Source organism: Schistocerca cancellata, chromosome 2, assembly GCF_023864275.1.
Source record: "Schistocerca cancellata isolate TAMUIC-IGC-003103 chromosome 2, iqSchCanc2.1, whole genome shotgun sequence".
In the NCBI taxonomy this organism is placed as follows: domain Eukaryota; kingdom Metazoa; phylum Arthropoda; class Insecta; order Orthoptera; family Acrididae; genus Schistocerca; species Schistocerca cancellata.
This window is the reverse complement of record NC_064627.1, coordinates 1,068,226,714-1,068,240,555: the sequence shown is the minus strand read 5'-3', so window position 1 is coordinate 1,068,240,555 and position 13,842 is coordinate 1,068,226,714. Positions and strand designations below refer to the sequence as shown.

Genomic DNA, 13,842 nt, shown 5'->3' with positions numbered 1-13,842 from the left:
CTTGAAATTTTTTAGTTCATATTATCTGATATTATAAATCTTTCGGTTTAAAGTAAATTTTGTAACACTTTACAGATAACAAGTACCACACGAAATTTTCCAAAAAAGAATCATTTACCTGGTTACTGTAACACTCACAGAATACTACATCTCCAGCTTATGTAATAAAATCCTGTCATTTCATCCACTGTGCAAGTACACTTCTGGATCTTTTAGTTGGAGGCGTATTAGAAGCACATTAACACATTCAGACAGTATTACACAAACTTACGAAGTTCACACCCACCTACACACACTCACATGCACACACACACTCACACACACACACACACACACACACACACACACGCACACACACACACACACACACACACACACACACACGCACACACACACACACACACACACACACTGCAAAGGCAGTTTAGGGAATGATTTCACTTTTAGAAGAATTTCAATTGTTAGCAAGGTTTGTTTGAATTCCACAACATCACTCTGCAGCTGTGTAGTTGTTGCATCAGGCTGAATTTCCATTTTCCAAGATCAAAGGCTTGCCAGTGGTTGTTGTGGAGAAATAACTCTATTTATGACATGCGCCCTGCAGAGGGCAGTCAGTAGAATTATGGGAAGGCACCCTATTTTGAGGGTCCTAAATTTCTATTTCTGTTATTCCAACCTGTCTTTCTTCACTTCTTATTCCTGAAGCAAAAATAAGAATAATAAAAATCAAAGAACTCAGATGTCTGCTTAAGATCATTAAAATATGCATTTAAAGTGAAAATAATGTATATTATATGCATAATCACGCTGAAAACACCTTATAATGCATTATGTATGTTTTTATACCCAAAAGGCCAAAATATGTACAGAAAAAGTATACATATTTGGAACCAGACAGTAATGAAATAGACAAATACTAAGTTTGAGCTCTGTCCAATGATCCTATGAAAACATGCATTTGCATGGTATTCTTGTCTTTTTTTTATAACAAATCTTTTTACCTTATTTTGTGGGAAATGTGTTAGATAGGTAGTGGTTCAATCCTTTAATGTTTCAGCGTGGAGATCGAGGCAGACCTGAGGATCAAGTATTGATGAGAGCTTTGAGGGACTTCAACATTCCTAAAATTGTAACAGATGACATACCAGTTTTCATGGGACTTATAGGTGACTTGTTTCCAGCTCTTGATGTGCCAAGAAAGAGAGACTTAGAATTTGAAAAAATGGTAAAGCAGGCTGCACTTGACTTGAAACTACAGCCTGAAGACAATTTTATTTTAAAGGTATCATTGTATTTTAGAATTTTATTTGACTTTGTGTTGATAATGGAATCTTTGGGTTTCTTTTCATTCATTCTTCAGACAATATGTTCCATGAATCCCATCGTGAAAGGGAGTCTTCAAGGATGTGGGCTGAGGGAATTAATTCATTAACAGGCAATTTACAAATACAAATACAAATGTTTTATTACACCATTGAGCATATTTACATGCAATTGATGTTGTCAGTGTTAACACAATAATAATAATATAAACTTTGACATGACAAATGTTATTAACTACAATATAATAATCCAAGATGGATACAATACATATTTGTGCAAATGTCAATATTAACAAGAAGTTTCCCAACAGATCAGTTACAAGGTAAATGAATTACACAGTTCAATGTTTGACAAACAAATAATCAAACGGATAATTAACAATAAGTACATGAAACAGTAATAAAGTAGTTGCACAGTGCGGCATATTCGTAGTTTGCAGTTAATTTATAGTTCATTCTCATAAGGAAAGTGGGTCATTTGTCATATATTTAAGGAACTCTTGAGCAGAGTCAATTACTTTACTTTTGATCCACCTCAAAAGACTAGTTTTAAATTTATTTACTGGCACTGTGTAGGCATTTTCACATTATTTGTTGAAGTAAACAGGACCAAGATATTTGTAGCTGTTATGTGTCTTTGCAAGCATAGCATATGGCATACTAACTGTATGTCCACTTCTTATGTTATGGTCATGAACTGTTCTCCTTAAGTCAAATTTATTCAGATTCTTGTTAACGAAGACAAGGCAAGTGTAAATATACAGTTTCTTAAAATAATCTCGACATGATTCATTTAGATTAGATTCAGTTTTTGTTCCATAGACCCAAAAAAGAGGTGATTCTCGTGGGTGTGGAACATCTCAGAAAAGATAACATACAGCATTTGAATATAATACTTACTACCCTGATCATTTCTGAGGAGATAGTCGAAATAGGTTAGTACAATGCAATAAACTGTAACAGCTAATATTTACAGAATTAACATACTGTCAGAATGAAACACTGTTATGAACTATTAGTAAATTTATCATAAACAAATACCTAATCTTGACTGTTGTGACCAGTTGTTGTCAAAACTGAAATCTAAAAGATATTTTTACTTAAGCTGACTTAACAGTCTCTGTTAAGATATTCATCTATGAAGTAGAAGGAGTTGCCTATCAAAAAGTCTTTCAAACTCTGTTAAAACCGTGCTTTCTCTGAAACCAAGTTTTTAATCGTTGCTGACAATTTATTGAAAATGTATGTTCCTGAATATTGAACCCCTTTTTGGACCAAGGTAAGTGATTTTAGGTCTTTATGTAGATTGTTCTTATTCATAGTATTGATACAATGTATTGAGCTATTCGTTGGAAATAGAGATGTATTACTTGCAACAAATTTCGTCAAGGAATAAATATACTGACAAGCAGTGGTTGGAATACAAAGTTCATTGAATAGGTTTCTACAAGATGTTCTTGTATTTACATCTCAAATGATTCTTATCACACAGCAGTGTGCTCCCTGCCGCCATTGGATAAGCAGCTGCAGCAGCAAGTCGTATACTCCTAGCTCACTCACTTGTTACATAGTTTAATTCTTAATTTCTTTGCATGTTTTTCGTACTTGCATTGTTTAATTCATAAATTTCAGGCGTATTATAGTATTTGAGAGTTGTAGCATCGCGTTTTAGTACCTGAATAGTGTAAAATCGCGTAGTCTCCTTCCGCCGCTGAGCATTGTCTCAGCAGTGCACAAGTGGCAGCATTACTGCATTTACTAGGCAATCTTGTATTTTAATAACCGTTTAAATTTTGTGTCGATTTGTTTGTGCTCTCTGTAGATTAGTTCAGACGTTCTTTGCACAACAGTTTTTAGCATGGATAGGGACAGCAACTGCTGTGTTCGGATGCAGGCTGAGTTGGCATCCCTTCGCTCCCAGCTTCAGGCAGTGTTGGCTTCGGTCACACAACTTGAGGCTGTTGCCAATGGGCATTACTGTGGGGGTCCGGATGGGGGTTTGTCGGGAACGGCCAGCTCGTCCCACGCATCCCCCGATCGGACTACAGCTGTGGTTGCCCGGGATACTGCCCGCATTGAGTCTGATCCCTCACCTGTGGTAGAGTGGGAGGTCGTCTCAAGGTGTGGCAGGGGGCGAAAGACATTCCGGAGGGCTGAACGGAAGGCCTCTCCAGTTTGTCTGACGAACCGGTTTCCGGCTCTGTCTCAGGCTGATACTGATCTTTGGCCTGACATGGCTGCTTGTCCTGTTCCAGAGGTTGCCCCTCAGTCTGCAAGATCCGGGCGGTCGCAGAGGGTGGGCTTACTGGTAGTTGGGAGCTCCAATGTCAGGCGCGTAATGGGGCCTCTTAGGGATATGGCAGCAAGGGAGGGGAAGAAAACCAAAGTGCACTCCGTGTGCATACCGAGGGGAGTCATTCCAGATGTGGAAAGGGTCCTTCCGGATGCCATGAAGGGTACAGGGTGCACCCATCTGCAGGTGGTCGATCATGTCGGCACCAATGATGTGTGTCGCTATGGATCGGAGGAAATCCTCTCTGGCTTCCGGCAGCTATCTGATTTGGTGAAGACTGCCAGTCTCGCTAGAGGGATGAAAGCAGAGCTCACCATCTGCAGCATCGTCGACAGGACTGACTGCGGATCTTTGGTACAGAGCCGAGTGGAGTGTCTGAATCAGAGGCTGAGACAGTTCTGCGACCGTGTGGGCTGCAGATTCCTCGACTTGCGCCATAGGGTGGTGGGGTTTCGGGTTCCGCTGGATAGGTCAGGAGTCCACTAAACGCAACAAGCGGCTACACGGGTAGCAGGGGTTGTGTGGCGTGGGCTAGGCGGTTTTTTAGGTTAGATGGCCTCGGGCAAGTACAGAAAGGGCAACAACCTCAACGGGTGTGGGACAAAGTCAGGACATGCGGGGACCAAGCAGCAATCGGTATTGTAATTGTAAACTGTCGAAGCTGCGTTGGTAAAGTACCGGAACTTCAAGCGCTGATAGAAAGCACCGAAGCTGAAATCGTTATAGGTACAGAAAGCTGGCTGAAGCCAGAGATAAATTCTGCCGAAATTTTTACAAACGTACAGACGGTGTTTAGAAAGGATAGATTGCATGCAACCGGTGGTGGAGTGTTCGTCGCTGTTAGTAGTAGTTTATCCTGTAGTGAAGTAGAAGTGGATAGTTCCTGTGAATTATTATGGGTGGAGGTTACACTCAACAACCGAGCTAGGTTAATAATTGGCTCCTTTTACCGACCCCCCGACTCAGCAGCATTAGTGGCAGAACAACTGAGAGAAAATTTGGAATACATTTCACATAAATTTTCTCAGCATGTTATAGTCTTAGGTGGAGATTTCAATTTACCAGATATAGACTGGGACACTCAGATGTTTAGGTCGGGTGGTAGGGACAGAGCATCGAGTGACATTATACTGAGTGCACTATCCGAAAATTACCTCGAGCAATTAAACAGAGAACCGACTCGTGGAGATAACATCTTGGACCTACTGATAACAAACAGACCCGAACTTTTCAACTCTGTAAGTGCAGAACAGGGATTCAGTGATCATAAGGCCATTGCAGCATCCCTGAATATGGAAGTTAATAGGAATATAAAAAAAGGGAGGAAGGTTTATCTGTTTAGCAAGAGTAATAGAAGGCAGATCTCAGACCACCTAACAGATCAAAACGAAAATTTCTGTTCCGTCACTGACAATGTTGAGTGTTTATGGAAAAAGTTCAAGACAATCGTAAGATGTGTTTTAGACAGGTACGTGCCGAGTAAAACTGTGAGGGACGGGAAAAACCCACCGTGGTACAATAACAAAGTTAGGAAAGTACTGCGAAAGCAAAGAGGGCTTCACTCCAAGTTTAAACGCAGCCAAAACCTCTCAGACAAACAGAAGCTAAACGATGTCAAAGTTAGCGTAAGGAGGGCTATGCGTGAAGCGTTCAGTGAATTCGAAAGTAAAATTCTATGTACCGACTTGACAGAAAACCCCAGGAAGTTCTGGTCTTACGTTAAATCAGTAAGTGGATCGAAACAGCATATCCAGAGACTCTGGGACGATGATGGCACTGGAACAGAGGATGACACGCGTAAAGCTGAAATACTAAACACCTTTTTCCAAAGCTGTTTCACAGAGGAAGACCGCACTGCAGTTCCTTCTCTAAATCCTCGCACAAACGAAAAAATGGCTGACATTGAAATAAGTGTCCAAGGAATAGAAAAGCAACTGGAATCACTCAACAGAGGAAAGTCCGCTGGACATGACGGGATACCAGTTCGATTCTACACAGAGTATGCGAAAGAACTTGCCCCCCTTCTAACAGCCATGTACCGCAAGTCTCTAGAGGAACGGAAGGTTCCAAATGATTGGAAAAGAGCACAGGTAGTCCCAGTCTTCAAGAAGGGTCGTCGAGCAGATGCGCAAAACTGTAGACCTATATCTCTGACGTCGATCTGTTGTAGAATTTTAGAACATGTTTTTTGCTCGAGTATCACGTCATTTTTGGAAACTCAGAATCTACTATGTAGGAATCAACATGGATTCCGGAAACAGCGATCGTGTGAGACCCAACTCGCTTTATTTGTTCATGAGACCCAGAAAATATTAGATACAGGCTCCCAGGTAGATGCTATTTTTCTTGACTTCCGGAAGGCGTTCGATACAGTTCCGCACTGTCGCCTGATAAACAAAGTAAGAGCCTACGGAATATCAGACCAGCTGTGTGGCTGGATTGAAGAGTTTTTAGTGAACAGAACACAGCATGTTGTTATCAACGGAGAGACGTCTACAGACGTTAAAGTAACCTCTGGCGTGCCACAGGGGAGTGTTATGGGACCATTGCTTTTCACAATATATATAAATGACCTAGTAGATAGTGTCGGAAGTTCCATGCGGCTTTTCGCGGATGATGCTGTAGTATACAAAGAAGTTGCAGCATTAGAAAATTGTAGCGAAATGCAGGAAGATCTGCAGTGGATAGGCACTTGGTGCAGGGAGTGGCAACTGACCCTTAACCTAGACAAATGTAATGTATTGCGAATACATAGAAAGAAGGATCCTTTATTGTATGATTATATGATAGCGGAACAAACACTGGTAGCAGTTACTTCTGTAAAATATCTGGGAGTATGCGTGCGGAACGATTTGAAGTGGAATGATCATATAAAATTAATTGTTGGTAATGCGGGTACCAGCTTGAGATTCATTGGGAGAGTCCTTAGAAAATGTAGTCCATCAACAAAGGAGGTGGCTTACAAAACACTCGTTCGACCTATACTTGAGTATTGCTCATCAGTGTGGGATCCGTACCAGATCGGGTTGACGGAGGAGGTAGAGAAGATCCAAAGGAGAGCGGCGCATTTTGTCACAGGGTTATTTGGTAACCGTGATAGCGCTACGGAGATGTTTAACAAACTCAAGTGGCAGACTTTGCAAGAGAGGCGCTCTGCATCGCGGTGTAGCTTGCTCGCCAGGTTTCGAGAGGGTGCGTTTCTGGATGAGGTATCGAATATATTGCTTCCCCCTACTTATACCTCCCGAGGAGATCACGAATGTAAAATTAGAGAGATTAGAGCGCGCACGGAGGCTTTCAGACAGTCGTTCTTCCCGCGAACCGTACGCGACTGGAACAGGAAAGGGAGGTAATGACAGTGGCACGTAAAGTGCCCTCCGCCACACGCCGTTGGGTGGCTTGCGGAGTATAAATGTAGATGTAGATGTTTTACACCATAAAAACTTTTGCTCGGTTTGATGAGTTACCCCAGAATATGATCCCATATGACATAATAGAATGAAAGTAAGCAAAGTATGTAAGTTTTTTTATATTTATATCTCCTACATCTGACATCATTCTCATGGCAAACACAGACTTGTTTAGGCACTTAAGCAATTCTGTGGTGTGCCCTTCCAAAGTGAATTTATTATCGAGTTGTAATCCCAGAAATTAAACACTGTCATCCTCTTTGATCTGCATGTCTTCATATGTTATACTGATGCTGGAAGGAAATCTCTTAAAGGCTCTGAACTGCATATAGTGGGTCTTCTCAAAGTTTAATGACAGTGAATTAGCTTTAAACCACTTATTAATGTCAGTGAAAATTTGATTAGCAGCTATTTCTAAATCTGTACTTGACTTGCTACTTATTGCAATGTTTGTATCATCTGGAAACAAAACAAACTTAGCCTCTGGCAATGTAACAGATGAGAGGTCATTAATGTACACAAGAAAAAGCAAAGGACCCAAGATGGAACATTGAGGAACACCCCATGTAATTAATTCCCCGTCAGATGAAGACTGACTGCTTACAGCACAGGTATTTTGCAACGACACCCATTGTTTCCTGTTAGACAGATAAGACTCAAACCAGTTTGCCGGTGACACTATAATATTGTAATTTACTTAAGAGAATGCTGTGGTTCACACACTCAAAGGCTTATGACAGGTTGCAGAAAATGCCAGTAGCCTCTAATTTATTATCTAATGAATTAAGGCTAAGTTCTGCTAAGCACCTTGTGGCTTTCTTTTGCCATTTAGACACTAATTTTGAGCCTACAGAATTGCCCCATAATAGTATTCCATAACTCAGGTGTGAATGGAAGAATGCAAAATACTGTCATTGTCATGTAGAAGAAGGTGTAATTAGATGAATGATGATGGACACTAACTTCACTTAACGAAGGTTTATTCAGCACTTGCATATACAAGAGTGCGGATTAGATTAGATTATACAAGGACCAAACTGCCTCCTGCCAGAACACATACAGCATATATATAGCTACAGAACATTCCAGTACAATGATTGGTGACATTTGTGGATACTTCTAAAATGTACTCAAACCGAATATAGAAATCAAAATTGTACAGTCTAGGTGAGTTTTGAACTCACAGCCATCCATGCAATTGTTTAGCATCATAACCACTACACCACAGTGCTACTCAGATTCTTCTGCTGACATTGCTCTCTCGTTAAGACAACAGCATCTCGGTGTTATGTCCTCCTAGTCCGGGAACAAGTCATCAGTCCTGCATACTCTGACTCCCAATGACTGATGCTTGTCCTGGCAGTGATCTTCTTGGAACTTCTTTTGCTGCTACGCTCGTCATCACGTTTCTGCTTGTTGCATGTCGGTGGAGCTTCAAATTTACCCTGGGTTGCAGGATCCTTTTATGGCTTCATTTGAAGGATGTGGACCGTATCTCTAATCTTTCGTCGTCTACCGCCGGGATCGAAATCTTCAACTTCATAAGTAACATAAGACAACTGTCTTACTACCTTATAAGGTCCAAAGCAGTGCCTAAGGAGCTTCTCAGAGAGACCAACCTTCTGAACAGGAGTGAAGATCCAGAGATCGAGACGAGGTCATGAGGCTGGTAGACAACAGTGCGGTGGCCCACGTCATACCTTCAGTGATCATTTTCTTGAGCCTGCAGCATGCAGAGTCAAGCTAACTGCCAAGCTTCCTCAACTCTGGTTAACATCTAGCCGTTGTAGTCATCGTCCACGTCGTCAGGATGTAACGGAAACACAATGTCCATCGTTGTAGTCGCCTCACGCCCATGCACCAGGAAAAATGGCGTAAATCCAGTGATGTCTTGTTTGGCAGTGTTATAGAGAAACGTCACTAAAGGAGCACCTCATCCCTGTTGTTCTGCTCAACATTGACGAACATTGATAGCATGTCGGCCAAGGTCTTATGAAGGCATTCAGTAAGCCCGTTAGTTTTTGGATGGTAGGCAGTCGTCATGTGATGAGTAATGTTGCGCCGACTGTTTACCTCTGTCACAAGACTCAATTGAAAAACTTTCCCTCAACCCGTAATTAATGACCTTGGGGCACCGTGTTTTAATACAATATCTTCCATGATAAATTTGGCTATCTCAGATTCTTCAGCCGTTTTCATGGCTTTTGTAATGACATAACGTGTCAGATAATCAGTGCAAACAAAAATCCATCTATTGCCACTAGCAGACGTTGGAAATCATCTGAGGAGGTGAATCCCAACACGCTGGAAAGGCGTTTCAGCTGGTGGAATTGGTATGAGTTGGCCAGGTGGTTTCTGAGGAGCTGCCTTCCTCCTCTGGCACTCTCTACAGCGTGATACATAGTGATGGGCACTCCAAATAAAGTTGGCCAGAAAAATCTCTTGGGGATTCTATCATAGGTCTTAATAAATCCTAAATGTCTGGCCTTAGGTATGTCATGGAATTTCTGTAGAAGATCTAAGTGCATGTGTTTAGGAATCATTGGTAGCCACCTCTTTCCAAATGGATCAAAGTGTTTCTTGCAAAGTAATCCATTTAACTACCTTAAATTGTCCTTTCACATCCTCTGACTGATTTAAGGCAAGCATAATTTGCAATATCTTGGCGTCCTTCTTCTGCTCAGCAGAGACATCCTGGAGTGCAGCGAGACAGTCGCTACCTGCATCAAAGTCTTGATGGTCTTGCACAAGGTTTCCTGAGAGACAGTTGGCATCTTGGTGTTTTCTTACACTTTTGTACACTATGTCATACTCTTGAAGACATAGTGCCCACCTAGCGAGTCATCCTGTTGGATCCTTAATATGTGTCAGCCAACAAAGTGAATGATGGTCTGTAACAACTGTGAATGGCCTTCCATAGAGATACTGTCAAAATTTGCACATGACCCAGATGACAGCAAGACATCGTCTTTCTGTAATTGAGTAGTTTCTCTCAGCTTTTGTAAGTGTCCTAGAAGCATAGGCTATAACCTTCTCTTTTGCATCCGATATTTGCACCAGAACAGCACAGATCCCATACCGGCTGACATCTGTGCATACCGTATTTACTCGAATCTAAGCCGCACATGAAAAATGAGACTTGAAATCAAGGGAAAAAAAAAAATTTCCCGAATCTAAGCCGCACCTGAAATTAGAGACTCGACATTCAAGGGGAGAGAGAAGTTTTAGGCCGCACCTCCAAATCGAAACAAAGGTGGTCCATTGAAATATGAGACACAATTTAGGTCGAATGAATGGCGATACAGCTACAGTAGTTTGGTTCGAGTCGTAAGCTTAGCAGTTAAGCTTTAACAGGTAGCCATTGCTATGCGTCAGGCGCTCCATCCGTATTTATACGGGTACGATTCCTTTCTCACGTGCTCCGTCTGGTTTGAATTGATTGCTTATTTTTCTTTGATCTGATAAGTGCCGTTCTTTTTGTTGTAGGTGTTTACGTCACTCTAAGCTGAAAATGCATTACTGTATTGTGTCATGCATTGTTTGTCACATTCTGATAATGAGTGTCTACGCTACGGCCAGTCGCCGCTCGCGGCATGGCTTGCTTTTGTGCGCGCCACCGCCACTTACAATTTTTAAAAAAATCATCTCATTAGCGAAACAATGGCAAGAGACTGCTATTTGTTGTTACTTACACTGCTGCTTTCTTTGATAATGATCAACAAGAACTAAATAATAGACTGCGTATGATAGAAGATGTTCTGAACGAGAGTTTAGCGAAAATTTTTCTCCATTTGAAAATCTTTGCAGATGCCTCTTTAGTACATTACATTCTGCACAGAAATTAGGGTCATCCTAGATTTAAAAATCTAGTCAATTGCCGTGCGTCATTTCTGACTGTATCACTATTAGGCATAAAAATAATACGGATATAAACATGACATGATGTATATTTTTCCGCGTTTGCTGTTGTCTCACTCTAGTTTCGTAGTTTATTAGGCAGACAGGATTTAAATGAATAGCAGCAAACACGAAAGAATACATGGCAAAATGTTTATATTCATATTATTCTTATGGTGAAGAGAATCCTGGATGTGATTCACAATTCAAAAAGTTCCTATTAGCAACCATCTCTTCTCACAGGTAGGAAAATTTCAGAATGTAGAGTTGGCCATATTGACAAATATCCCGAACAGTCTTGCCATTCGGATTTTCGTAGTACATTGGAATGCTGTTACATTCGAAGATGAACAATGCGGAATTTGTATTTACTTTGTTGGATAATGTATGAAAATGCAGTGGTCGAAACTCGGGCCAGAGAAAAAAGCTCGTCTTCCACCTTTTTTTAAATTTATTTACTGACGCAGAGGTTTTGGCGCCAGTATTTATCATTGTGCGCTACATATATTCGATGGCTGAAGTTAGTTGTGGCGGCACCTACCAACATTTTTCAGAACTTCCGCTTACTTTGCACTCGATTCTAAGCCGCAGGCGGTTTTTTGGATTACAAAAACAGGAAAAAAAGTGTGGCTTAGATTCGAGTAAATACGGTAGTTCTGTAGGTGCTCTCTCATCATACAGACCAAGTAAAGGGTAATTTGTCAGAGCTTTTCACAGAACTTCAAAATAATCTTGTTGAGCACCACGCCAGATAAATTTAGCATCAGCTTTTAACAACTCTTGGAGTGGCCTGTCTTTGATAAAACGACGGTAATAAGAACATAATCCGAGGAAGCTTCTCACCTCTCTAATACTTTTAGGAATAGGAAATTCCATTATAGATCTCACCTTTTATGGGTCTGGACACACACCTTCATTTGACACAAGGTGTCCAAGTATTTTGATTTCTTTTGCTCCAGATAGACACTTTCTTGGATTAAGTTTCAGTCCCCCTTGTTGGAGACACTTAAGAATGGCCCTCGGTCTTTTTATATGTTCATCAAATGTCTCGGAGAACACTATAATGTCATCTAAATAACAAAGACACATCATCCACTTCAAGTGCCTTAGAAGATTACCCATCATCCGCTCAAAAGTTGCTGGTGCATTACACAAACCAAACAGCATTACCTTAAACTCATGTAGGCCCTCAGGGGTGATGAATGCTGTTTTCTTATGATGAGCCGGTATCCCGAGTACATGTCCATGGTTGAGAAAAACTCAGCCCCCTTCAGACAATCTAGTGTATTGTCAATTGGTAGAAGAGGGTAAATGTCCTTTTTAGTCATCTTATTAAGCTTCCTGTAATCAACACAAAAGCGCCAACTGCCATCCTTCTTCCTCACGAGGACAACTGATGACGACCATGGGCTCTGCAAAGGCTGAATGATGCCATTCTTCATCATTTTCTTTACCTCATCACGAATTATTCGACATTCCGTTCCTGACACATGCTATGCTCTGTGGCTTATTGATTGATGGTCTCCAATGCTAATCCAGTGCTTCACCATTGATTTGTCTAATTTGCTCTTCACCTGTGGATTGAAGCATTCAGATAACTCTTGAAGAATGGCAAGTAGCTTCTTGTGTTGTTCCTTAGTGAGATCTGGTGATAATCGAGCTAGAAGATCTTGTTTCGTAGTGGTAGCGCCCACAGACTCGGCATGGGAGGTTTCTATGATGTTCAGCTGTTCTTCAATTAATGGCTCAGTGTTTGCTATGCACATGCATCTAAGAAGGATCTGTGGTTCTCAGCAACAGTTAACTATCCACAATTCGCCGAATCCATTCTTAAACGAGACGACAGAGGCTGTAATGACCAAGTTATACTTCACTGGTATGCTTCTCTTACATTCCACTACAAGATCCAAGTGTTGATGCATGGCATGACACATGACAGTTACCTTTCTAGCGCTGACTGCAAGAATGAACACTTCATCCAGCACACATAGTCTCCACACACTTGGGTGCACATCTTCCTGTCCACAGTATCTCATATCATCTAACTTAATCTTCGAAGCTTTCAAAAAGTCCCATTTGAGAATGATGTCATGACTACACTCTTGTAAGACAATGAATTCTAAGGGCTGTGTATGGCCACTTAAACCCACACGAATGGTACATCATCCTGTAGGTTTTATATATTTCCCATTAGCCACCTTCAGCAGAGATGTTTTGTTGTCGATGAATACGGTTTTCTGCAATTGGCGATGGTACTTCTGCAAAATGACTAAATATGATGCTCCAGACTCCACAAGAGCTTGGGCTGGTTGGCCATCCATATTGACGTAGTTTCCTATCATTTTTGTAGTGATCAACGGTGGAGGATATTTGTCTTCGACAGTCTCACCTCCAATGAAGGTCGCATCCTTTAGTTTTCCAGGTCACAGTGGCTAGGTGATCAGCTGGAGCTTCTAAACAGCGATGGAGATCTTGATCGGTGTGTTGGGGAGCATCCTCTCCAGTGGCTAGCTTGTGGCGATGGTGACCTATGTCGTCCTGCACCCACATCTTCATCGTTCCAGAGTTGGTGTCGGCTAAGTTCGGCCTGCTGTCTTCTGGTGCGGGCATCATCAAATATCCACTGCCTTTCTCGACAATACCACATCACATATCCCGGTTGTCTGCAGTGGAAAAATACTGGTTGGTTATCCTAGGTCCTCCAGAAGCCAGTCTTCCTTGGTGCCCAAATAGGTTCCTCATGGGGCATTGTAGGAACGTAACTCCACCTGGGTCTTGACTTTTTCACCATTTTATTGGAAATGAAGGACGAGAGATTGGATTCAATGTCTGTTCCACTTCGTCCCTTATGACCTCTTGAAGCATCTCAGTTTTTTGCTCGCCGTGCAATCCAGGTGCCTTCTGAACTTTCTCTCTCACT

At 41.5% G+C, this 13,842-nt stretch overlaps 1 protein-coding gene across 1 annotated transcript in view; it reads left to right on the top strand.

Moving 5' to 3' along the window:
- Nucleotides 1-13,842, top strand: part of LOC126161033 (dynein beta chain, ciliary-like) — a 784,705-nt gene that overhangs the window by 611,529 nt on the left and 159,334 nt on the right. Inside the window, exon 41 of the mRNA XM_049916954.1 lies at nt 1,058-1,282. Within this exon, the coding sequence (XP_049772911.1) occupies nt 1,058-1,282 (225 nt within the window). The remainder of the gene's footprint in view (nt 1-1,057; nt 1,283-13,842) is intronic.